At 43.4% G+C, this 25,736-nt stretch overlaps 2 protein-coding genes across 8 annotated transcripts; one reads left to right on the top strand and one right to left on the bottom strand.

Moving 5' to 3' along the window:
- Window positions 1–4: 4 nt before the first annotated feature.
- Window positions 5–8,251, top strand: nab2 (NGFI-A binding protein 2 (EGR1 binding protein 2)). 6 transcript variants are annotated; one of them, XM_080301345.1, is made up of 8 exons: window positions 5–1,004; window positions 1,264–1,368; window positions 1,634–2,556; window positions 2,701–2,834; window positions 3,605–3,656; window positions 3,739–3,853; window positions 4,015–4,212; window positions 6,664–8,251. In XM_080301345.1, exons 3-8 carry the CDS (start codon window positions 1,645–1,647, stop codon window positions 6,759–6,761), a joined length of 1,509 nt encoding a protein of 502 aa, XP_080157471.1. In that variant the 5' UTR covers window positions 5–1,004; window positions 1,264–1,368; window positions 1,634–1,644; the 3' UTR covers window positions 6,762–8,251. The 6 variants fall into 6 exon arrangements, with proteins under 6 accessions (XP_080157471.1, XP_080157469.1, XP_080157472.1 ...); XM_080301343.1 differs by having other exon boundaries at window positions 1,597–2,556; XM_080301346.1 differs by having other exon boundaries at window positions 5–1,064.
- A 1,948-nt stretch (window positions 8,252–10,199) lies between these two features.
- LOC113022652 (uncharacterized) lies at window positions 10,200–14,478 on the bottom strand. Of its 2 annotated transcripts, none has more exons than XM_080301353.1 (5): window positions 14,348–14,478; window positions 13,592–13,683; window positions 12,427–12,593; window positions 11,976–12,217; window positions 10,200–11,887 (listed from the first exon to the last, which is right to left on the bottom strand). In XM_080301353.1, exons 3-5 carry the CDS (start codon window positions 12,536–12,538, stop codon window positions 11,711–11,713), a joined length of 531 nt encoding a protein of 176 aa, XP_080157479.1. In that variant the 5' UTR covers window positions 12,539–12,593; window positions 13,592–13,683; window positions 14,348–14,478; the 3' UTR covers window positions 10,200–11,710. The 2 variants fall into 2 exon arrangements, with proteins under 2 accessions (XP_080157479.1, XP_026024055.1); XM_026168270.2 differs by having other exon boundaries at window positions 11,976–12,343; window positions 14,348–14,475.
- Window positions 14,479–25,736: the final 11,258 nt, after the last annotated feature.

Below are 25,736 nucleotides of genomic sequence, written 5' to 3'. Positions count from 1 at the left end.
GCGGTTAAAACACAACAGCGGGACTCTGCTGCCATCTAATGTTTCGGGAAAAGCTGACCGTAAGCGGCTAACTTTAGAAATTCGGGCTAAGAAACCCAGCAACCCCACGCCGAGGTGTTTTTACGTGAGTTTTTAGTCCATAGTAGCCTGCTAATCAAATTCGGGGGGAAATGGATAACACATTTTCCTTAATACTAAGATTTGTTAGAAGCCCACGCTTAATGACCACGATGCTTCGGTCTGGCTTATTTTTTCAGACTCCATCTTTTGCTCACACTAAAAGGGTAATTGGGTTGTTATTTGTAACATGAATAAATCCCTTATTTCTAAAGTGCGTGGTGTAGATGTACCTAAAGGCCACTTAAAACTGGAAATGGATAGGCACGCAATACATATCTTACAGGCCATCACTGTACAATAGAACAATCACATAAAATGTGGCAAAAAAAGGATTGGAGATGCTGGTGTTGGACTTTGAACTTCTTTGGAGATACTGTTAGTGAATTTAAAGCCACGGTTTGGTGACTTGGTCCTTTACTCTTTCAAACAAAACAAAACAAAATGCAATTCTAGCATTTAAAAACTGCTGGAGCTTCACCCACTCTACCACCTCCTACATAAAATGGGGGGAAATAACAGAACTGGTCTTCAGTAAAAATCCACATCTGTCACGTCAGTTTATTATCTATAGAGGTTTGCATAGTGTATAGCTGGCTGCTTGTTTTGGGAGTCTCTGACATAGTAAAACGGTGGGAACCCCCTAAAGCTTCTGCATAAAGGACTAATCTTGAAGACGCAGAGGGTTAATTTCAAGCCCCCACCACCACCACCCACATCTCCAATTTGAAAGCCGCCTCTCTACCGGGAGAGGAAGGCTCTTTTTCGGTCAGATGGCGTGCTGCAGTCCGCCCCCGTCATTCTCCAGCCCACACAGACAGCAAAAAGGCAGCCAGCAACCAATACGGTGCGCCGGAGGAGGATTTCTGCCAGTGATTTCAGACGAGGTAAGATACGCAAAGGGGATTTACTACGCCAATCTGCGCCGAGGAAGCTGTCGGCAATAGGTAAGACGGTAAGAAACGAATGGGATAATAACTGCGTCGTCTTCGGGTGCTCGCCTCTTAACATCTGGATAGTAAACAATTACCTCCAGTCGATGGCTGTATTTGAAATGGAGCCAAAAAACGAGTGTTTTCACTTTAGTGCAGTCTGAATGCGGTTCTGTCTGCGATCAGGAGATTTTAGTTTTATTTCTTTTGTCAGTATTGCTCTGGCAGATCCGACCCGTGACATCGGTGGCTGGAGCGACACCCTTGCTAAATCACGCCGGTTTCCTCTTTACACATCTGTAAACCTGACCTAAAGAAGGTAAGAAAAAAGCGATTTATGTGTATTCAAAGATTAAGTCATGAAACATATAATGAGTAGATAGGAGCTTATTCTGCCCCAAGGGATGCTTAAACTTGCTTTTAACTGTTTATCAGTTTTTATTATTTGACTATATTTGTATTTTGTATTCTGTATATACTAGGTGTGGTCCAGATGCCAAAGTCTTTATCTAAATAATTAACTTGTACAGGATTTCTCCATCTGCAGGTTCATGTCTTTCCTTTCTCCTGCCTAAACTTTCCAGTGCTGTGTGCCATGTCTCTGCCACGCACACTTGGTGAGTTGCAGCTGTATCGGGTCCTCCAGAGGGCCAACCTGCTGGCCTACTATGAAACCTTTATCCAGCAGGGTGGTGACGATGTCCAGCAGCTCTGCGAGGCAGCGGAGGAGGAGTTCCTGGAGATCATGGCACTAGTTGGCATGGCCACCAAGCCACTGCATGTGCGTAGGCTGCAAAAGGCCCTCCGAGACTGGGCGGCGAACCCTGCCCTTTTCAGCCAGCCTGTTGCTAATGTTCCTCTTGGGGGCATCCCGCTCTTTAAAGTTGATGGCACTGGCACAAGTGGATCAGCTGGCGGGCCCAGAAAGTCTGTGAGTAATGGGCAGCCAGGATCCCCCTGTGAGAGAGAGGATCGGATGTGTCTTACACCAATGCACAGCGGGAGTCCAAGAAGCCCCTGTTCCCAGGCCTCTCCACAGCCCCCAGACACACACTACAGGGAAAAACTTTCTCCTATGGATCCACACTGGCTCAGCCCAGAGCATGATGGGAACTGCACTTTGGGTTCTGCACCTGGAACAGAAGAGGAGCCATCCAGCCCACCTCTACTGTCAACATGTCCTCCCGGTCCTTCCACATCTCCGAGCCCCTCTGCATCTTTCACCCCGGCAGCTCCGTCTGCCTGGCCCGGAGGACAGCTGGATGGAGAGACAGCGAGGGCCGTGGTGGAGACTGTGGAGAGGCTCCTCACGACCCTGCCTAGGTCAGATCCTGCAGAGGTGAAGACTTTGCTGAGGATGAATAAGAAGATGGCAAAGACTGTGGGACACATCTTCAGAATGGGGTCCCAGGACGTGAACAAGGAAGAGGAGATCCGGAAATACAGTCTTATTTATGGGCGCTTTGACTCCAAGAGGAGGGAAGGCAAGCAACTCACACATCATGAGGTAAAAGCATCAAATCGAAGAAGATTTTAATGCATCGCAACACATTTTATACCTGATTAAAGCTGCACTTCATACCAGAGTGCAGCTTTAATCAGATGTCAATCAGTGTCCATCCCTTCTTCACTCAGTGTTTTTCCTTCTCAGCTGATCATCAATGAAGCTGCAGCCCAGTTCTGCATGCGTGACAATGCCCTTTTGCTGAGACGGGTGGAGCTCTTTTCTCTGGCTCGGCAGGTGGCGAGAAAATGTGCCTACACCTCCACACTAAAGCATGCAAGGTAAGAAGATGCCTGCAGAGAAGAGCAAAACACCTCACGCCTGCTGTGTTTTAATGGAGCTTGTGTACCAAGAAAGAAAAAGAACTGTTACAGAATCAGGAGTGTAGCTTGAAAGATCCATAAAGACCAGATCATTCGCAGCAGTGAATACAATGGTTATTTCAGACAGGAGACAGGAGCATCATGTGAAAAAACTTGAATGAAATGATTTTATAGTTTGTGTTTAGCATGTTCAACAGGTGATTTATGTGAGTCATCAACCAACCAGTGGATTCATTTTCAGAGTGAACCTAGTTCACGTCTCAGTGGGAATCAAACTCCGACCTCTGTACTGTTAGTTAAATGAGCCAACTTTTGAGCCGTTGCAAGAGTACACAAATACTACTTGTGTTTGTTAACCTGCACAGAACATTTACATACGTTTCTCGTGCGGGGCAAACAGAATGAGTCAGTGTACACAAACCATAACTAAACAGGAGTAGTTTTGTAATTATATTTCAGTTTTTCAGCATCATAATTTATTATACTCGATTGTTGATGATTGAAAAATAGATACCAAGTTCACAGTCTGCTCATCTAACAATAGACACCTTTTACTTACACATAAAAATTTTTTTTTTTTACTTATTCACAGTGAAAAAAATCCTTTGTCTTGATTTTGCAGTGATCATTTATTAGCTTTCTCTGTGGGTAGAACCCTCACCTCTGTGAGGGGTGAAACCATGTGCTTTTCACACTCATTTGCCGCCACTGTGTCCCCCCCACTGCAGGACGAACCCGGACGAGAGCAGCCTTTTGCCCCAGAAGAGAGCGAGGCTCGAGGTGAGTGTCGGGTGCACTGGCAGTCATCTGAAGTGGTTCATCAGCACCGAACTGACAGTGTTGCTTGTGTGATGTATCTTAGGGAGTCGTGCCCGAGAGTGTGTCATCACTCCTCGGAGTGGAGGGATCCGAGAGTTTGACTCAGAGGGCAGATGACGACAGCTTATCTGCAGAAAGCCTGGACAGTGTATCACATGGTAAAAAACAGAAGAATCAGACTGATGTTAGCAAAATAAATTGTAAAGTAATAAAACCTGTTTGTTTTGCGGGGTTTTTGCACTGATCTGTCAAAGTGTTTTTGTTTTTATAAAAACTCTTTAAAGGCAGCAATAAAACCCAGATCTGTCTGTTCTGGTAGACATGGGCTCCCAGTGCAACCAGTCTCCATCTCCCCGTCCTCACACTGAAACCTCCAACCCCGCCAGCTGGAGTCGCCACCTCATACAGCAAACGCTCATGGACGAAGGGCTGAGACTGGCTCGCATGGTGTCACATGACCGGGCGGGAAAGATCAGCCTAGGTTCAGACGGAGCTCACGCCACAGGTGACAATTCAAGTAATGACCTACAAGTATTATGTATTTGAAACTGCACAGAGAATAAAGGAAATTTTGTGATATTTGCCCAGTTTTGTACCAGTTAAAGAGGAGATTGACATTTTGAGTGACACATTTATTTACTTTCTTCCTTTTTTTTTTTTTAAAATTAATCCACTCTCATGTGGCGAGCAGGAAGGTATGGGTGCCAGTTAGCACATTCACCAATTAATTTGTTTTTGTCCTGTTTGCTCATTTATATTCATCACAGAGAGGTGAGAGAGGCATCTACATGTTCCTCTAAGTATAAACCAAAACATTAAATTAAAAAATAAATAAAATGCCAAACTCCTGCTTGATCTTGTGAGTACACAGACAATAAAATAAAAAACAGAAGATGATGGTGGTGGTGGGGTTGAATTGAAAATGACAGACAGAGACTCCGTAACCTCTCCTAACAATGAATATTTTAAAGCTCTACAGTTTGAACTCTAGTGAGTCACAATCTCTCCGAGGTGCCTCCCACCATGCGCATCTGAACTTCAGCAGACTGTAAATTAGAGAGGATAGAAGTTAGAAGGGGAAACAGAAGGAGGTGGAGAGCGATATATAGAGAGGAAAAGAGTCGGAGGGGGGAAGCTGGTTGGGGGGGCTGCTACACTGTTATAGCACTTCTTTAATACCCTGTTAGTGAAGCGTTTTTTCTGATGCATCACAGTTTCTCGCAGAAAAAGAAAAGAAGGAGGGAAAAAAAGTGATCTGGGCAAGTTAGTCATTCTGGGCTGTGATAGCCAGCTGAAGAGATGAGGCGAGGAGAAGGAAGCCAGTAAAGACATGAGGGGGCGGGGAGGGGGGGAGGGGAGGGGGGGGGGGATAGGAAGTACTCTGTGGGCGGCAGAATCGGACCCCCCCCCCGACTCTCAGCAGCTGCTGACGTCAGAGTGTGTTAGGTGCGTGGGCTGAAGGGCGGGATGGATGGGGCGTGGGGGCGAAAGAGTGGGAGGTAATTGGAGGGGCGTTGCATTGACTCACCAAGCGACAGTGTACAAAAATAAAAACCTGTGGGCAGGGAAATGGCACAGTCTTTTTTATACATCTTCTCCCTCTACCAAAAGGACTGCGGAAACAAAAAAAAAATGACATATGTTTCATCTCTGGCACAGATCTCACTCACTTTGCCGTTTTTCTCTCTCTCTCCCTGTCGCTCGCTCACTCGTCCAAGTTTCCTTCTTGTGTTTCGCTCATTAATCAGAACTTTCTCTCACTTCCCCTCAACGTCACTGGCTCCTTTCTGCTTTCTTATCTTTTGCTGTCGTCTTATCTAGTCAGGATATGGGTTCACATACTCCATTACATGTATATAATTTATTTTTAAATCCTCACGATGATACAATGTTTTACTGATGGTGTGATTTTTTTTTCTCTCTCATATTAAAAATAATGCTGTTTATGTCTTATGCAGACATGCACACACACTCCGAGGAGCAAGTAAATGAAATAGATTTACGAGTGTGTTTACGTCGTCGGCTCGCTACAAAAACACGGTGATCATCGGCCTCTTCTGTTTTTATTTCTTCATGTGTTTTCTGTCTTGCTCACTTGATTTGCTGACTTCATCGCTGCTTTATTACCAGCCAAAAAATAATAATTCAGCTCAGTCTATCTCTGTCTGTGCAACTCTGGAGACATTTTGTTATTGAGCTGCTCGGTCATACAAACCGTGATGACTTCACTCCATGTGGGAGAACTTCTTGGTGAATTCCCCAAACGGCTTTTTAAACGCCCTTAATCACTAGTTGAATCTTGATTGCTGTGCAGTCCTAACTCATACTCATCCGTGTGACGTCTGCCTGTCTTTTGTTAAAGTGATGTGCTGTTGATTCTAACCGAGCCTCAACCTTTACGTCAATCAGGAAAATTCAGGCAATCTGAATAAATCTAATCCTCCAAAAACCAACTGTTTTGGATTGGAGTTGTTTTTAACGCTCTGTGCTTTTTATGTACTTGCTGATCAGCAAGGGCATTAAAACTGGGAAAACATCCCTGATCCGTCACGGTGTGAACCTGTAGGAGTATCATGTGGAGTCAAGAGCTGTGACTTAAGCAGCAGGTTTGTTTGGATCCAGTGGGTTTCCCCCATGAATCATGTGTTTTTCCCATGAATGCTCAGTTAGATTGGAATCTGTGGAGTATGGCTATCAGACCAGCACCTCTGAGTTTTTTCTATAGTAATTCCTGATCCCTTTTTACAGCGTGTTGGGTTCGGGGTGTCACACTTGGTCTGCATCACTGTTTAGTCAGTCGGTGCTTGTCAAAGTAGCATCTACATGAATGCTTAGACACAAAAGTTTTCCAGCAGATCACCAGATTGTATTGACGTGATCACTGGTATTCACTTCACCTGTCAGAGGTTATTTAATGTTGGGGCTGACTGGTGTACTTTCCTCTCTTCAAATTTGCATCTCTCCACAGACCATGACATTAAAGTGGAGAGGCAGAGCTCGATAGCAACGTGCAGGAGCAGTAGCCCTTGTGTCACCAAAGATGACTCCAACCACCGAGGGAAATGAAACCTTCAGGAGCTTATCAGGGAACTCAAACGTTGCCCTGCCACTGAGCTCCAATCAGAGACTTGTAAACAGGCCACGTTTACTTCACTGACATCTGATGGAGAGGAAGACGCTTACTGACTTCAAGCCAGTACAGGAAATGTGAGAAATTACCAGCAACTGATATTATAAATCTGCAGTGACTTCTGAATCCTGAGGTTGTGAATGAAGTTGAAAATGTTTTTGATTTTATATTCAGTGAATACACAGGGAAGAGACTCCTTTTGTTGTTTTATTTTTTAACACATGGACAAAATGTCCCACAGATTTGAGCTGATATAAGAAAAAAAATGCTCAAAAAAAGAACTGAATTACTTTGTTGTGATCATTGCTGTGTGTTGGATGTGCCACCTGCTTGAGACAAAACGGGCTCACCACAGCAGGGGGCACTGCAACTTTGGAAACTAATCCTCCAGTTCCTCCGCACTGAGCGACTCGTTGTAGTTGTGTTTAGCAGAGGTACTTAATAACACTTGCAGGAAGTTAGAGCATAAAAGCAGTAGGATTAACCCCCCCTGAAGCTCCTCACTCTCAGGAAACAGACGGATGTTCTGGTGTTAAAGACAGAATATTTTTAAGAGAGACTTTGGGGGAACATGTTTTCATCCAGATTGCATGCAGGCAAACCCAGCTATGAGGACGAGATGCCTTTTGTCTTTTGCTGCATCAGCTTACATCCCATCAGATTTAAAAAACAAACAAAAAATAAAAACACACCTCGCTCACAACTTTCTCTTGCACACATGGTTGAAGTGATGATGGTGCAACATTTCGTCCTCTTTCGTTATGTGAAAGTGTACACAGAGCACTGTTTCTAAGCTGCGTGGCATGAAACAGGAGCAGTGTAGACTGTGAAATCAGCTTTCAGGGTTGGTTACAGCGTCTCGCTCGAGGTTCCTTCAGCGGGGGGAAGAATTCGGCTTTGAGCTCAGCTACTCCTCTCTGTCATCTGCAGTTTAATCTCGTGCACTAAAGGCACCATTGTATAGCCTTTGAAAAACCTACATTCAAAACTAAGTTGTAAGATTTATAATTTTTTTTATGGATTGGATTTTTTTTGTAGGTGTACTGGAAACACACTATGGCAGTTTGTCTTTGGGATGATATTTTTTGTAGTCATAGATTAACGAGGTGAACCGTATGTCAGTTCTTCTGTGATCTGAGGCACATACCTAATCTCACATTAGGAGAATTAAAACACAGGCAGGAATTTACGGAGAGAAATCTACTGGAGCTTGAGCATCTCGTACAAGCGAAATCAACCTCTGGGCCCCACACAGGGTGTTAAAATGTGTAACAGTCTTATGATTTTGTATTCTAATCTCAGAGTAGAGGGAGGCCGCTGTGCATCATTACACCTGCTCGTCTCTTCAGCATTAGTAACCTCCTCAGTTCATTGTTGCAAACAGATTATTTATTTTGTTAGATCTCAATAAATGTTATTTTACTGATTAAGGCTACAGTGTGTTGCATCGTTTTCCACAAAGACTCAGTTGTTTCTTGGCAGCTCTTGTTTGAGCAAGAGGCTGCGGGAGCTGCGTCACAAAGCCAGCAACACCTCTGCTGTCATCTTGTTAGCTGCACTGACGCTCCGCATCAAGCCTCGATGCCGGCATGACTCACCTGTGCCAGTGATGTCAACACTGCTCCTCCACGCGGCTGTTTTTCACCAGAGACCACACAGACACAAGAATCAGACCACCTGGAGGGATCAGCTTCGCTATTTTCAATTATTTTGAGGTTCATTGCTGTAACAAAAATCAAAAGAATTTGCAGTTTTAATATGTTGAACTGAGCTTTACTGTGCAGGGACTCATTCAGTTGGTTATCCAGACTGAAATATACTCACCTGTCAGTTTATTAGGTGCACCTTGCTAATAGACATGAGAGCATCGCACAGTTACTGCAAACCCCCCACCCATGAATAGAAGCTCCTGCTCCACCACATCCCAAAGGTGCTCTACCAGATTGACATCTGGTCACAGTGGAGGTCATTTGAGTACAGGGAACTCATTGCCATTCTCAAGAAACTATTTTGAGATGATCCGAGCCTTGTGACATGGCATGTTTCTCTTTATGAAGCAGAAATCAGACAATGGGTGCACTGTGGTCATAAAGGTGTGGAAATGGTTAGCAACAGTACTCAGGTAGACTTATTAAATTAATCTGAATGCTGCAGCGGAATTGGAGACCTGGCCACATTTTTCCCATCTTCTTTTGGTGACTTTGTATGAATTGTAGCTTCAGTTTCCTGTTCTTAGCTAGCAGGAAGAGCACCTGCTCCTGTGTGCTGCTGCTTTACTCTATGAAGGTTTGATGTGTTGCACATTCAGAGATGCTCTTCTGCATACTTTGGTTTGCAGTAAGTGGTTGTTTGAGTTACTGTTGTCTTCCTGACAGCTCAAAGCAGTTTTTCTATTCTTCTCTGACATCCACAAGGCATTTCAACCAGAGAAATGCTCCTCAATGGATATTTTCTCTTTTGCAAACGATTTTCTGTTGACCCTAGGTCATGGTTATGGAGGGAAATCCCAGCAGATCAGCACAGGCCAACCTATCTGGGACTAAAAACCATTCCTCATTTAAAGTTTAGACCATGTCTACATTCATAAATGCTGCTGTATGATTGGATGATTATATATTTCTATTAACCAGCTGTTTATCAGATGTACCTAATGAAGTGGCCAGTGAATCCATGTCTACACAGTAATGAAATTGACCTCAAGACATCCATGTTCCTCATAGGATGAATTGCCTCCATCTGATCAAATGATCTGTTTATCCAGCACTTATGTTCATGACATTCCCATCAGCCACAGCTGCTCTGTGGTTTACTGCTAAATAGCAAATATTATCATGGTAACACACTCAGAGGATGAACATGGCTTGGATTACACTGAGCATGCTAGAGTGCTGACATTCAAAGCACAGCTACAGTCTTGTTATTGAATTACAATCCCTCTACCATTTGGACCACTTCTAAAGTAGTAAATAGTGATTTTTTATGTTAAAAAAAATGCATTTAGCTTTTTAAAAGATAGCAATTACATCCAAGTTAGTGTGTGATTATGAGAGACAGTCAATGTGGCAACAGATGAAGGGAGCTGCATCATCAATCAGCTGTCAGCACCATTAATTAGGGAGTTAAATCTTTAGGCTATTCTTAGATCTGTCTTTTTTCCTCTGTTACTCGGCTTAGCAACAGACAGCTGATCCGATTAAAGGCATAAAATAATTGCAGATTGTCTGTTAAAAGTTAAAAGACTTCACATTATCAGCATTCACATTTTTTGCGACGTGATGATTAGTAGAATAGTTCTGCATATCATGTTTATTTGGCAACATCACAAAGTTCCAAATAAACATGTGGTTCCAAAGAATAACCAAGAAAACTTCATATCAATCATCAGTACCTTTTTTATTAATGGATATCATTTACACATCCAGGCTTAAAAAGATTGTTTAAAATAGTGGCATATTTTTAGGAATAAGAATTAAGAAAAAATAATACATTTCCATCCAGAACGGATGTATGTAAAATTAGCATCACATAACCAGCAGACAATAAACCATCAGCTGGTTAGTCACCCATCTAAACAGGTTTGCTTTAGATTAGAAGAGGATGACACCATGTGGAGAGTTACTTGCTTTTTTTCTAGCCGTTACTTGAGATCATGAACAACACAGGGTTTTATTTTCCATACGTGCCTTCATCAGCAATGCAAAAATTAAATAACCAACAAAAGTAGATAAACATGAATTTGTGAACCCATGATTTTATTATTTTATATATTTTATATATTTATTATTTTATTTATTGGTAAAGGTTAGCTTTTAGGACTGGGAGAAACCTTAATTGAAAATGGGCTATTCTATCTTTTTTCTGGGTCCTATTCCCCTGAACACTTAGATTTATTTAGAATAAAATCCAGTGGATTCTTTTATTTGGCAAAAGTTTGTGTTTTCTAGCTGCATTAAAACATCACAGAATACAAGAAGACCAGCTGCCTTAAATTGACTTTGACGCTACATAGCCTAAAGAAAAGACGCTACTGGTGTCTTGTCAGAAACACAGAGAGCTTAGGTGTAATGTACCCATGATTAATAGCGAGTGATAAAGTCTATGGACTTTACAGACTGCTTCTACTGAATGCTCTGAACAGATAAATAGGGATTATATAGAAGTTTTTGAGAAAATGTTGCCACGTTGCTTGATTTAAGACTTCGGTAAACACTTGCCTCACATTATGTTCGTTTCATGATTTATGGTCTCATTTAGAGTAAAACAGACAGTGAAGCGGGGTTTGTGTAAGTCGGTATCATTGGTGTGCACTGTCCTCAGTTTTTCAGTAAGACCCACCTGGGGGATCCCAGATGGTGACAGCCAAAATGCTCAATGAGGCTTCAACAGTCCACAGACTGAATGGGTGAGTGAGTGACGTCATGGTGGTTTTATTATAGTAGGTTCCAGGAAGAGGCTGATAAAAATCAAAACGCAAACCCGATATAAATTTGACTGATCTCCCCCTCAGGGTCAGTTCTTGGGCATCTTCAGACAGCTTCCATCACAGCTGCTTTTTAAAAAAGTCACTCTGTGGACCACCAACATCATGCGTACTGCAGTTTAACCAGGGCAAATTTGCTCATTTAAATCAGATGAAGTTATGTATTTAATATGCCCATTCCCAGAACTTTGTGATCATTTAAGCTCTAAAGTCTATTTCTGCCTTTCATTTTAGACGAAAGAGACCGAAAAGCTGTATCAGCATCTGCACAGTTCATTCAGAGACAAAAAGCTAAACTGCAGGTTTCAATCCTGGGATCAGACTGATTGGTTTATGCATGCACCATCAAAGACTATCATATTAACACATACTGTCAGTCATTGTCAAGAGGAAACTTCATTTAATCTAGGTGACGTGAGTGTTCAGATGTCGTAGGAACTCTCCTCTTGTAGTTGTGTGTCCAGGGAAAACTGCCTGGCAAAACTCACAAATATGAGACTGCAGAGCCACGTCCGACAACATCGCCCCACCAGATCCACCTTGGAAGTCATTAATCAGGGTGCAGCAGTCCATCACAGGCATCTAACAGAACCACAGAGAAGATGTATGTGAAGAGCGCAGTAAATCAGAGTCACAGTGTAAATATCTACAGTCGTGGCTCGTCTTTTACCCTGATTGTGCGTAGAGTTCTGTCTCCAGCAGGATGATTTTGCTTTGAATTTCTGGATTCATTGTAAGAGGCTCCATGGCACGCCAAGGAGTCCAGTGGTAGCAACAATGGGAATTTGTTCTCCGCCTTAACACTTTCCTTTCTTTGAGAGGGCACATCAACGCAGAGCTTGGTCATATCATCAGCAAGGAGATCGGGGAAGCTCTTTGTATTTCTTGAATGGTAATCAGCGCCACACTGTGCTGCAGGGATTTGTGTCACGGATGTTAATGTTTGAGGTTTCTCAAGGAGATATGTAGGGATTTCATGGGTAAACTGAACAGGAACGGACATCACATTACTTAATTCTCCATTAGGAATAGATGCACCTGCACAAAAATAGTTGTTTAAGGTTTGAAGCATTACGACTGAGAAGCTGTTTTAGAGCATTAGTGTTTTTTCATATGCAGACCTTGCTGTTTCTGCAGGGCTGTTGTGAGTTGCTGCAGCAGAGCTGCCTGTTTCAGACAAAGTGACCTCAGGCGAAGAAACTGCTGGTAGAGCTCATTGTAAGCTTCCTCCATCTCACCAGCTCCAGGAAGTGCATGTAGTGAATTGCACAGAAGGGTTAAGTCTGAGCTGTAATGGACATGTATACAAATCTTAAATAGGCTGTTGAGAAGAGATGCAAACTACAGAAATAAACATGTGAGTTTCACATCACAGTGCTTTGAGTAAAAGTACTCTAATCTAAGGCTGATGCAAAGCAGGAAAACCTGCTATGATAATAAAGTTGGGGTAGGCTGATCACCGTGATTTACAATGTTATGATAGGATGATTGCTAATTAGCACTCAAGACAAAATAAAGCTGAAGCTAATGGGAATGACATGAATCATACATATGAAGGATTGAAAACTTATGTGGAAAAAAAATGCAGCAGCTCTAATTCACTAGATAATTTTGCTCTGACCTGTCAACCTCTAAAGAAGTTATAACGTTTGATAAAAATGACACTCCAACAAAAAGAAGAAACGAGCATGCGACAGACGAGATTAGTCCGGTTACAGGTCAGGTGTCATCTGCTAACAAAAAGATGAGAGCTGAGGTCGAGGTCACTGACATTTGAACTCGTCCGAGATTTTTAGTAGACGATTTCAAAATCCTAGGTGACTTCCTTCTTGAGTTTTCACATTCACGAGATTTTCCGAAAACTTGACCTCTGACCTTGAGGTTGAGGTCACTGAGATTTGAACTCGTCCAAAATTTTTTGTAGATGCATCTACGGTATCAAGTTCAAATGTCGCCTTGTTCTCAAGTTATCATATTCAAAAACTTGGGTGTCCATGCCACCAATACCCTATCAGCCTTTTATGGCTGAGGGGTTAAAAAAAGGTCTGGGAGGAAACTCTATGCTATATATTTTTATGTTAATTTGCTGAACACTGAAGTAATGTCTTGACTTGTTTCACTTTTTTAAACCCAGCATGCAAAATACAGGAAAGAAAGAGACACAACAGTAAAGGTAACTTCTTAATTCTGATCTTTTCTGAACCTTGATATCTGGAAGTGTACAATGTGATATAATTCCTAATAGAGTTATACTGCATTTACAACTTATTATATTGGTTTGCTTACCCCTCTGCAGTCTCTCTTCTAGCAATTCAGGAGTTGTTATGTAAAGCTACATCCAGATTTTCCTCGGCAGTTTTCCATGTGATACAGGCCCCCTGTTTCATGTTCAAAGAATCAGACACTGTCTCACCATTTACATCAATCCTCAAAGCCCATTTACTAAGCACAGATGACGCAGCACCACAGGTATGATAAGAGTCTAATGTATATTATGCTCAGCAAGTCTAACAACATATAGATTGCCTGAGAACTGCTAAACATAAGGAAGTAACTGTTAAAAAAAAAAAGGAGGAAGTGAAACCTCCTGGGTATATAAGGAACTTCAACATTTCAGTGTTACATGAGTGGCTGTAAAGTAGTTTTAAATAAAGACTGAGGAAAGAGGAAAGAGACAAGCTGCATTTTGTGCATAAAGAAGCACGAGAACAGCTTTGCTATCAGCTGATTGTTTGGCTGGCTCTGAAAAAGAAAAACCTGTCTGATCAATTCCTTCTTGAGCACTGAGAACATAACCGGCCTGGAGCAAAACTGAGAAAATAAAACAAAAGGGTTTTCTTTTTTACATTTTCCAATAGGTCCCTGAGAAGTCGGTTTTTCAGGTATGTTTATAAACAACTTCTGCACTGGATGAATTATAATTGTGTAACTTGATTATAGAAACTAAATACATGCAAGTCTAAATCTAATTCCGCTTTAACCCCCGATAATCGCAAATCACGTAACGATAGTTTATGAATTACATTTGAAATTGAACCTTACTTGCACATAAAGCGATCGGCCATTCCAGACAGGAAGTTCACACACAAATGTTGATGTCAGGAGAAGTAGGCAAGATCCGCATTTCTCTCTCTCTCTCTCTCTCTCTCTCTCTCTCTCTCTCTCTCTCTCTCTCTCTCTGCGCAATGACGTCACTGCACTCACCTGCGCAAATCGCCCGTGAACCTTCCACTACAACCTGACGCGTCCAACCAGGTTGCCTTCAAAATAAAAGACATGGAAACGCTCTGGACGGCTTTTACTTTGAAATACTCCTAAAGTTTGTGTTATCAAAAAAAAAACATTTACTGTACAAGTTTGCACAACACGAAAATTTTAATTATTACTCGTCGACAGTTATGTAATAGCAAACTATCATTTTGACTTGATGTTGGTACTAGATTAAGTCCAGGGGGTCAACAAGGTCATTACACCATCTCCTCCTGGATATTGTTCATTCTTGTGCAAGCCGTTGTTGTAACTCACCTAACACAAATGTCAGTCTGAACAACAATAAAGCTACTTTCAGCTGCTTCCTTATTCACAAGAGGTCACCACAGCCGGTAGCTCTGCATATTTGATTTAGTTCATTTTTGATGCCCTTCCTGATACAACCCCAAAGGCATAGTTTTTTTTTCAGTCTGAATCACAATAATACAAAATTTAAAAAAAATTGTCCAGCTGATAAGAGCTGCATCATTACTGTTCAGGACCAGCATTACGCTGAGAGCTCTGTAATAGCTTTGTCATGTCTCTGTTTCTCCAGGTCTATTCTGAACGTGTGTGTTTGGCATTTGAGATGTTCAGCCATCTGTTGAATGTGGCTGATATCAATTTAAAAATAGATCCACATTAAGACAGCAGAGTCCTGGAAGCAGACTACCTTCCTTACTGCCCATCCAGTTATGAGGAGCGGCGAGAGCTTGCCCTTAGAGTCAGCTCCTGACAGCCGACTTTACGGTCAGCAGCTTGTGATCTTAGAGAGGTGCCAACTAACTCAGACTTCAGACTTCTTATGTACAGTGGGGCAAAAAAGTATTTAGTCAGCCACCGATTGTGCAAGTTCCCCCACTTAAAATGATGACAGAGGTCAGTAATTTGCACCAGAGGTACACTTCAACTGTGAGAGACAGAATGTGAAAGAAAAATCCATGAATCCACATGGTAGGATTTGTAAAGAATTTACACACAAATCAGGGTGGAAAATAAGTATTTGGTATTTGGTCAATAACAAAAATACAACTCAATACTTTGTAACATAACCTTTGTTGGCAATAACAGAGGTCAAACGTTTACTATAGGTCTTTACCAGGTTTGCACACACAGTAGCTGGTATTTTGGCCCATTCCTCCATGCAGATCTTCTCGAGAGCAGTGATGTTTTGGGGCTGTCGCCGAGCAACACGGACTTTCAACTCCCGCCACAGATTTTCTATGGGGTTGAGGTCTGGAGACTGGCTAGGCCACTCCAGGACTTTCAAATGCTTCTTACGGAGCCACTCCTTTGTTGCCCGGGCGGTGTGTTTTGGATCATTGTCATGTTGGAAGACCCAGCCTCGTTTCATCTTCAAAGTTCTCACTGATGGAAGGAGGTTTTGGCTCAAAATCTCACGATACATGGCCCCATTCATTCTGTCCTTAACACGGATCAGTCGTCCTGTCCCCTTGGCAGAAAAACAGCCCCATAGCATGATGTTTCCACCCCCATGCTTCACAGTAGGTATGGTGTTCTTGGGATGCAACTCAGTATTCTTCTTCCTCCAAACATGACGAGTTGAGTTTATACCAAAAAGTTCTACTTTGGTTTCATCTGACCACATGACATTCTCCCAATCCTCTGCTGTATCATCCATGTGCTCTCTGGCAAACTTCAGACGGGCCTGGACATGCACTGGCTTCAGCAGCGGTACACGTCTGGCACTGCGGGATTTGATTCCCTGCCGTTGTAGTGTGTTACTGATGGTGACCTTTGTTACTTTGGTCCCAGCTCTCTGCAGGTCATTCACCAGGTCCCCCCGTGTGGTTCTGGGATCTTTGCTCACCGTTCTCATGATCATTTTGACCCCACGGGATGAGATCTTGCGTGGAGCCCCAGATCGAGGGAGATTATCAGTGGTCTTGTATGTCTTCCATTTTCTGATGATTGCTCCCACAGTTGATTTTTTGCACACCAAGCTGCTTGCCTATTGTAGATTCAGTCTTCCCAGTCTGGTGCAGGTCTACAATACTTTTCCTGGTGTCCTTCGAAAGCTCTTTGGTCTTGGCCATGGCGGAGTTTGGAGTCTGGCTGTTTGAGGCTGTGGACAGGTGTCTTTTATACAGATGATGAGTTCAAACAGGTGCCATTCATACAGGTAACGAGTGGGGGACAGAAAAGCTTCTTACAGAAGACGTTACAGGTCTGTGAGAGCCAGAGATTTTCCTTGTTTGAGGTGACCAAATACTTATTTTCCACCCTAATTTACGAATAAATTCTTTACAAATCCTACCATGTGAATTCATGGATTTTTTTTTCACATTCTGTCTCTCACAGTTGAAGTGTACCTCTGGTGCAAATTACTGACCTCTGTCATCATTTTAAGTGGGGGAACTTGCACAATCGGTGGCTGACTAAATACTTTTTTGCCCCACTGTAACCCTGCGTGAGGGCCAAGGGACTCGCATCGCTATGAGAATCATGTCTTTGTCATGTCACTTCGGCTCCAGGAAGATTTTGTTGCCCTTTTTTAGCTTTTATTTTGCATTTGCCCAGCTTATCTAGTGTTTGCTGTGTGTCATCTAAGACCACTTTAGATGCCCTAACTTTCCCCACAAAAATCTTGATTTCATATTTCACTTTAAAAAGGAAATGCTTTTGGATACAGGCTGTTATTTTTCCCCATTTCCAGTCTGGGTGTAGTGTCTGAGATGGTTAAAAAGTGATGCATGGCTATCGATCACTGCACGACTAAAATGGTAAAAGAGCTCGTCGTACTCACTGGAACACTAACCAGTCATGGAAATTTGTTGTTTGCATAAAAATAAATGATCCAGGAAAGAAAATTACTCCAGCAGCAGTTTTCAGGCCAAAAGAAATAAATAAATAAAAAGATGACAGTGCTGGGCAGTGAGAAGCACACTGTGCAAATGTGAAGAATGTCCAGGCTCCATCTTTACACTGTATGAAGGGCTATATGTTATTTATGTTTGGCAGCTTTTCGCGTTTCTGAGGACACATGAGATACTTCATCACTTCTGAAGCTATTAATATGAAAGCATTCAAAACAGTCCAATAAATCAATAATTTTAAAACAGACTAACAGTTAGGCACTGCTTTTCCATCAGACAGCCAAATGTTGATTGATGCAGTTGTTAAATGCTGGTCAGGTATACCCAACTGTCTGTGTGAGTGTGTGTGTTTTCAGGTTTGCACTGTGCTTGTTCTGACCTTGACACACACACACCACACCCTTTCATTTTCTACCACCTCCTCCTCCTTCACAACTACTTGATTTACAAGTTGGGACTCTCTGAAGTGTGTGTGTGTGTGTGTGGGGGGGGGGGGGGGGGGGGGGTCTTGCTGTGAATAACTTCCAGGCAGGCAGCCAGGAACTGTCATCTGCCAGTGCAACACTATCCATCTTGTCAATCTTGTTTTATAATTGTAACATTCTCATATTCTCCGGCTGAGCAGAGAGAAGTTTCCAACATAGACACACGCATACACACACAAAGGCACACACTTCTTCGCTAAATGTGTTTCTCCACAACATTCACATCTTATTCGTCATTTATTAGCATAAGTATTTAAAATAGCTCTATTTTAAATGTAGTAGTAATGTGCTTATATTCATTGATTTGTCTCCAACAGTACAGTAAGTCTGACGTATTCTCATAAAGCTTCTTTTTGTGAGAAAGAACAACATTTTTTTTGACAGCCTGTTTTTCATCACAGTCCCCTTTTTGGCACTGCAGTGCAGTAATTGAAGAGCTTCTGCTGGTGCTGATGGAGTCAGTTTTTCTTAAATCTCATTGCAAATCATCAGCAACCATCATAAAAGAAAGACATCTACCCTTTAAACTCTTTTATTTAACAATAATTCAAACTAAATCTGTCCTTTCATGATTAGGCAGAAAGGCCATTTAAACCTTTACCAAGATGATTCTGTGTTGCTTTCAGTTTCCTTTATAGTAACAAAAAAATTGAGCACATTAGTTTCAGTTTATTATATCAAGTCCATCAAGGATCTCATCAGTCTTTCACCTTTATTAAGTTGCCACCCAGCAAAGTTAATACCCAAGGATACAGCAACAAATACACAGAGGAAGAAGGTTTCCACCGTCTCTTCTTTTCACATGCTTCAGAATGATAATTCAGCCGGCTCACCAATCAGTTACGATTTTAATCCAGCCGCGACTAAGAGCTTTAGAGCGGTGATGTGGAGCATACAGTTATCACAGAGATGGCATGAGCAATGACGTCTGCCACCACATTTATCACCGGACACTCTTAGTGAGGGAGACCAGATCCAATTACAGAGGTCTCTATGGGCTCAACAATGGTCTGCTAAAAATACACCCAGAGAGGCTTTTCCACACTCAGCAGCACACCCACACACAACCTGATACTGTTTAACAATATACATGTATGTATATCTTCGCTTGGAGTGTTTATTTTTGTCACTATCGGAGGTAAGACTAAGAGATTCTGCTCCGTTCTGAGACTCTTTAGAAAATGTGCAGAAATGTGGCGAGTGACGCGTGCACCTGTGTGTAGGCGTGTGTACATGAACAGGTATAGAATAAAAGGAAGAACGCCGAAGGAAGCACACAGGGGCCCCCGTGGAGCACTGAATAGAAAGTTATTTACAGCTCAGTCCATCAATAAACGACAGGTGCAGCATCCTCACAAACAGACGTATTAGCTTTCCTCCCGCTGGAACAATATCATCTCTAGCAGCCGGCCGCTGTCTCCCTCTCTCACACACTCACTCTCTCAAACATCTCTATGACAGCAATGCAACCAAGTCATGTTACTGCTGGATTTTATAATGACATTAAAAAAAGAGAATGCAAGTTAATTCCTGTTTTTCTTTGATTCATTCGTTGACTTTTTCTTCCAGCAGTTCCAGGAGTAATTCAAGCTTTTTGGAGCTTTTTCAATGGTTTATCTGACAAATAATATGGTTAATAATATGGTTTCCTCTAATATAGATCATTAAATATGCTTGTGTTATGATTTCTTTTTGGTGAGAGAAATTCTAGAATTTATTTAGTATGGCAGCAACTCAGTGTATTTAGGCATGTAGACATGGTCAAAAACCTGATGAAGCATCAGAATGAGGAAGAAACATGTTTTAATGCTCATAGGTGCCAGACAGGCTGGTCTGAGTATTTCAGAAACTGCTGATCTGCTGGGATTTTCCCACACAATCATCTGTACGATTTACAGAAAATCGTCCAAAAACAGACAGTGAGCGGCAGTTCTCGGGGTGAAAACACCTTCTTGAGGTCAGAGGAGAATGGCTAGGCAGCTTTGAGTTTGAGTAACAGCAAACCTTGAAGCAGTGCAGACGACCAGTTGAATAGTAACATCTAATTTTGTATAAACAGCATGAGAGTAAGTCACTAAGAACAATAAACTAAACTAAACACTGCTCAAGTATCGATCCATGTCCTTAGGTACACCTGTTCAACTGCTTGTTTATGGAACGATCTAATCTGCCAATCATATGGCAGCAACTCAGTGCCTTTAGGTGTATAGATATGGTCTACACTACCTGCTAAAAGGCAAACCGAGCATCAGAATGGGGAAGAAAGGTGATTTAAGTGACTTTGAACGCAGCATGGTTGTTGGACGATTCATCTGACGAACCTTGTATTCTGCTGCAACATTCAGATAGGTCAGAGTTTGTTGTAAAAAGCATAAAAGCATAGATCCATCCTGCCTTGTATCAAACGTTCAGGTTGCTTGTGGTGTAATGGTCTGGGGGAAATGTTCTTCACATACTTCCAGCCACTTAATACTGACTGAGCATTGTTTAAACACGACAGCTTACTTGAGAATTATTGCCAACCATGTCCACCCCGTTATGACCACAGTGTACCGATCTATTGATGGCTGCTTCCAGCAGCATAACACACCATGTCACAGACTCAAATAATCTCAAAGTGGCTTCTTGAACATGACCAAAATCATCAGAGCTTAGTCTTAGTGAATGTTTTCAGCACTTTGTTGAATCTGTGTCACAAAGGATTAAGGCAGTTCTGACGGCAAGCAGAAACTAGCAATTTATAACAAAGCTGCCAGTGAGTGGATATGGATTTCTGATTGGGGGGGGGGGGGGGGGTGCAATTAGCTTATAAATAAACCAGTGGTTATAGTCTGATATGGACAAGGACAGCCGTAGACACCAAGGACGAGTTGTCATTTCTTTTTCTTTTTTTTTCTTTTCTTTTTTTTTTTGTGTCCCGTTTGGATCTTTAGCCATCAGAATTGTTGTCTTAAGGCCAAGAAAGCTGCCAAGCAGATTTATTTTACCAAGTGGATCATCATGGCCTTGCCATATTGGTCCATTTGATTGATCTTTATTATAATTATGAATTTATTTTATTTTCAGTTGCTACAAACGGGACAGACATGACTGGGGGATGGACAGGGAGAAAGAATGAAAGAAAGAGAGGGAGAGAAAGAAAACCAAAGGGGAGAAGAGATGGTGAGAAGGAGGGGAAGAAAGAAAAAAAAAGAAAGAAAAACAAACAAAACACCTGGATCACCTGTATGGAGAAAAAAAACAGAAGAGAAAGCAAACAACAAAGAGCAACATAATAAAAAAAACAGCACCATCACAATAAAGCTAGCAGTGGATAACAGTAGATACTAAATAATAAACGATATTGTGCCGCACGCAAGATAGACAGCGCACAATGTGCTTTGAGGCAGCAGCCAAGAAAGCTGTAGTCCGCGTCTGTGAACACCCGTGTGTACACCTGTGTGCATACCTGTGTGGATCAGCATGCTTGTATTCCAAAGGTTTCTCCATGTAACGATCTGCTAGGGAGTGTGGGGAGCCACAGCCCCGTCCACCAGGGTATGAGGCAGGTATGGAGGAGATCCAGGCCCCAGATATCCAGAGGTCCCAGAGTACAAGGACCCGAGGAGGACCACCAAAGGGGGGGGAACTGTGCCACCCTCCTGGGAAGAGCTGAGTAGAGCCCCAAAGGAGAGGTCACCCCGCAGCTACGGAGCAGAGGCCAGAGGGGGTTGCAGTGGCGTGCCCGCGGGCTCTGCCGGCAGCCAGCTGTGCCAGAGAGGACCGAGCTTAAGGCCCAGAGGCCAGAGGCCTGAGGGCATCCCACCCCCTGGAAGGAGCCCAGCCGGGCCACAGGCGCCCGGCCCCGCCAATCGGCCACCAGGAGTGAGCCGGTACATACATGAGCGCCCAGCCCCAGACGACCACCAACACACCAACGTCTGAGGGCATCAGCCACCGGCAGGGAGTGTGGTGAGGGGAGATAGGCCTCCGTACTTTAGAGGGCCTGAGATGTACCCAGAGAGGTTGAGTCTAAGACCCAACCTGACATATAGACACAGACGAACAGGCACACGCGGACACAGACGTGCATTCCCACCCCATATGCACAACCAAATACTCGGCACTCACCCAACGTGTAGACAGACACAAATAGACACTGCACAGACAATCGCACTCCCCAATATCAACAGGTCCAGGTACCCCCACCTAGACCCTCCTTATCTGCAGTAGCAGGGAGGCCCCGCATCCCAGACCCCAATCTGATGGCCAGCACCTCCTCCCAGCCCCCCAGCCCTGACGACTAACAGAACCGGGGTGAGTGAAGACCTCAAACCTCCCTACACCCGCTCATATGTAGTGTTGCTGTGTGCTGTTCTAAAGTGCATTTAAAACTCAGGAGAGCATGGTACTAGCTTCCTCTCAAAGAGCAGCACGGCTCTTCCCGAAAACCCTTAGTGTCTAAATGCATTTAAAGTTGAGGGTAGGGCACCAGCGCCAGAGGTGGGTTGGAGTACACCGATCATCCTCTGGATGCTGTAAAACGTGCCCACCCCCAAGGCCCTATATGTATGTGTTATGTGAGAGTGTGAGTAATGTGGATGTCTAGGTTGCAGAATAAAATTGGGGCACAGGCGGCCAGAAGGGGACAGAGGGGGAGTGCCTCCCCTGCACCCTGGTGACATACCTGCACCCCAAGCCCTGCGTGTGTGGGTGGGTGTGGTAGAGCGGGAATAGGGAGGCAGCTGAGGATGGGGAGGGAAGAAAGGGAGGGGCAAGCGGCCCCTCCCTGGGGCCAGCTCCCCCGCTGACCCCAGTAGGCACCCCCACACTCTGGAACCCACCAGGGCAAGGGGGCCCAGGCCCATCCGGACCGGGGCCCGCAGCAGCAGCACCGCCCAGCCCCACAGAGTCCGGGGCAGCCCACCCGACTCCACCCCAGAGAAAACTGCACCCACCCCATCATCCAATCATCTCCCAAACTACACAAGACAATAGACACCCAGGTTGAGTTCATTCTCCACCTCTCCTATATCTCTCCCCCCACCTGCAGAGTGAGCTCCTGTAGTGAGGAGACCACCTGCAAAGATATAACAACCTCCCCACCAGTTAGAGAGCCCCTAGTAGGGCCGATGCACCAGAGGTCCCCTGCACTGGGGCTGAGCCCCCCTGCACCCACCCGCCCACTGCTCTGGCAACACAACAGCCAGGACCCAAGCCCCCAAGGCCCGGCCAGCACCCCAGACCGGGGGGCGGAGCACCCCCAGACCCCCAAGCCTCCACGCCCGTCCCGGACCCTCCCAGGGGCAGCCAGGCTACCAGGCCAGTAACCAACGTCCGCCAGCACAGACCCTCCCCCATCTCCGCTGTACGCAGCCAGTTGTCGAGTGACGAGTTGTCATTTCTGTTAAACTCATTTGAAATCCACCTGAATGCTGCACATACAGTTGGTCCATTGTAATTTAAAGTTTCCACAGACTTATAGGCACACGGTGTCCACACATAGCCTCTTCCTCACCATCTGATGACAAAATTTATGTTATGTGGCCAAGCAAACTGAAAGACTCTTTAAAGACTGAAAGACTTTACTCTCTCGACTAAACACGGTCCTTTCTGACTCCAAAAATGTATTTGGCAGCAGCCTAAGCTTTAATGTTGAGCTTTCAAAAGCTAAAGTCCAGAACAGCAGGAGACTTCCCAGTGCCTTTGTGCATTACTTATATGGAGACGATGGCTACTGAAAAAAATAGATACAAATTAACTCTCCATTTTTAAGTTAAAAATTTAATCTGTCCAAAATCTTTTAAACTAAGTCTTTCCTAACTTTGCTAATTGGCAATGGTATAATGAGCTAAGATGGCAAGTATTATAAATAGCAGACTATACCTGATTTCTTTATTATGCAAAATTAGTCATAGTATGAAACAGAAGGTAGTATGGCAAAATGTAGTTCTTTGTGCCACTGACAATAAGCCACGGGCCAAATTTATCTAAAGAAAACTTCAGCATGTGGCCACAGCTATACAGTAGTTATATGTCTGCAAAGTAACTATCAGGTTATTGAATGGATATACTCAAAATTAAATTGCCATGAAAAAAGCTTATGCAAGACCATTCTGGACAATAACGCATGTCACGTATCAAGAAAAAGGCCTTTCGTCTGCAGAAGATGCAGAAGCAAAAGTGAAGAAGGTTTTTGGAGTTTGGCACCCATATAGCAAATCACCATGACAAGGGTGTGTGAGGGGCAGAAGGCAGAGGCTGAAGGCAGCGTTTAGTCTGTCAGGTCAAAAGTTAAGGAGCAAATAGCATCTCCAAAGGGTAGCTTTCCACTTTTGGAAAAAGGTGGTGTCAAGAAACACTGAGATATATTCACAGGAGGATATCTTTTCAACATGGGTTAGAGTAATCTGAAGGGACAGCATGCCTGAGTCAACATGGACATGTGACCAGTCAAACTGAAAAGAAACACTGAAAGTCAAAACAGATTATCAAGTCAGATAAAAGGATTATACTTTTCGTAACAGTTAAAGGAACTCTCAGAGCCGCCGCGTTTGTCTGAGTTCTCCTTATGAAACGAATCGCCTGCTGCTCTCATTACGCCTGACTTGGGCAGCACGTTTGCCATTTTGTAACATAATGAACACTTCTTGCCCCCTCCTCTTTTCTTCCCTTGTCACTTTTTTTCCACTGTGTCTGCCAACACCAAAATCCAGCTGACCAGTACGTGGTGTACAGTAGGATCAGGTGTCGACTGGCTGAATGCAGCCGCGGCTACAGATCGCTGTGGCTGAGAGCGCCGCGGTGTCGTCTTCCTCCCATCAAGGGTGCTGCCAACATTAACACCATGTATGACAAAACAACATAGACTTGGTGAAAAGGACTTTGTTTAGTCACTTTTCATCACATCATTAATATGTAGCAAGCAGCAGCACAGTGGACAGTGCCTTAAATAAAGTCTAAGCGCTGTTTCTTGCACTGAAACCACCAACTAGACAGTTTTGTTCTTATAGCACAACAACATTGAATCTACTTAAATGTCTGTCATACTTTTTTTAAATACACAGCTCTGAGAGGCTCGATTTAGACACAGTTATGCTTTGAAGTTAATGCTAACAGCAGCTTGCTAACTTATCAACAGTGTTGGCATGCTAGCATTCAGTCCTGGAGGTCCCCGCCGTGCTGTTCTAAAAATGCAACAAGGGCAACCTGGCAGAGTCAGCGAGGAGGCCGCCACGTACTGGTACAACAAGAACTAATGTGTAATTCTTAATTTTACTGCATCAAATTTGAGGTTTTGAACCTTTGAGTCATAACCCTGTTATTTGTTCTAATTTCCATTTCAGTGAGGGAGGAAAGCATTTTGCTTACATTTTTTAAATCTCGTTCGGGCCTCTCTTTCTCAAGTGTCTCTTTAATGGGCCTCAATGCTTATGGTTTCACAGCTACTGCATGACTTTTGGTTGCTATTTTAAGGTGGAAATTTTCAATGTACATTGAAGGAAAGAGATCTCAACCATGCTAGCAATCTTAGTGTAACCTAAAAGCCATTTTTGGCTGCTCCCTTAGTCACACGGGATCATCAGTGTAGGTAGCTCTGCATATTTGACTTGGCAGATTTTTACACCGGATACCTTTCCTGATGGAGCCACTAAGAGATTCATGTCTCCTGCCAGGATCAAACCGGGGACCTTTTGCTGTTAAGTAAATGTGTAACCCACCACAGCATAGAGCTCTTACTCGTTCATCTTACTTTAGCATATGATGAGGAATAAAGAAAGGAACCCACAATTATTAATTAATTATAATTGACTGTCAATATCCTGATAGTCCATGTGACACAAACAAACCCATCATTTAAAAAATAGCTAAGAACTGTTA

Source organism: Astatotilapia calliptera, chromosome 5, assembly GCF_964374335.1.
Source record: "Astatotilapia calliptera chromosome 5, fAstCal68.1, whole genome shotgun sequence".
In the NCBI taxonomy this organism is placed as follows: domain Eukaryota; kingdom Metazoa; phylum Chordata; class Actinopteri; order Cichliformes; family Cichlidae; genus Astatotilapia; species Astatotilapia calliptera.
The sequence above is the reverse complement of the archived record's forward strand: the minus strand, read 5'-3'. Positions and strand labels throughout refer to the sequence as shown.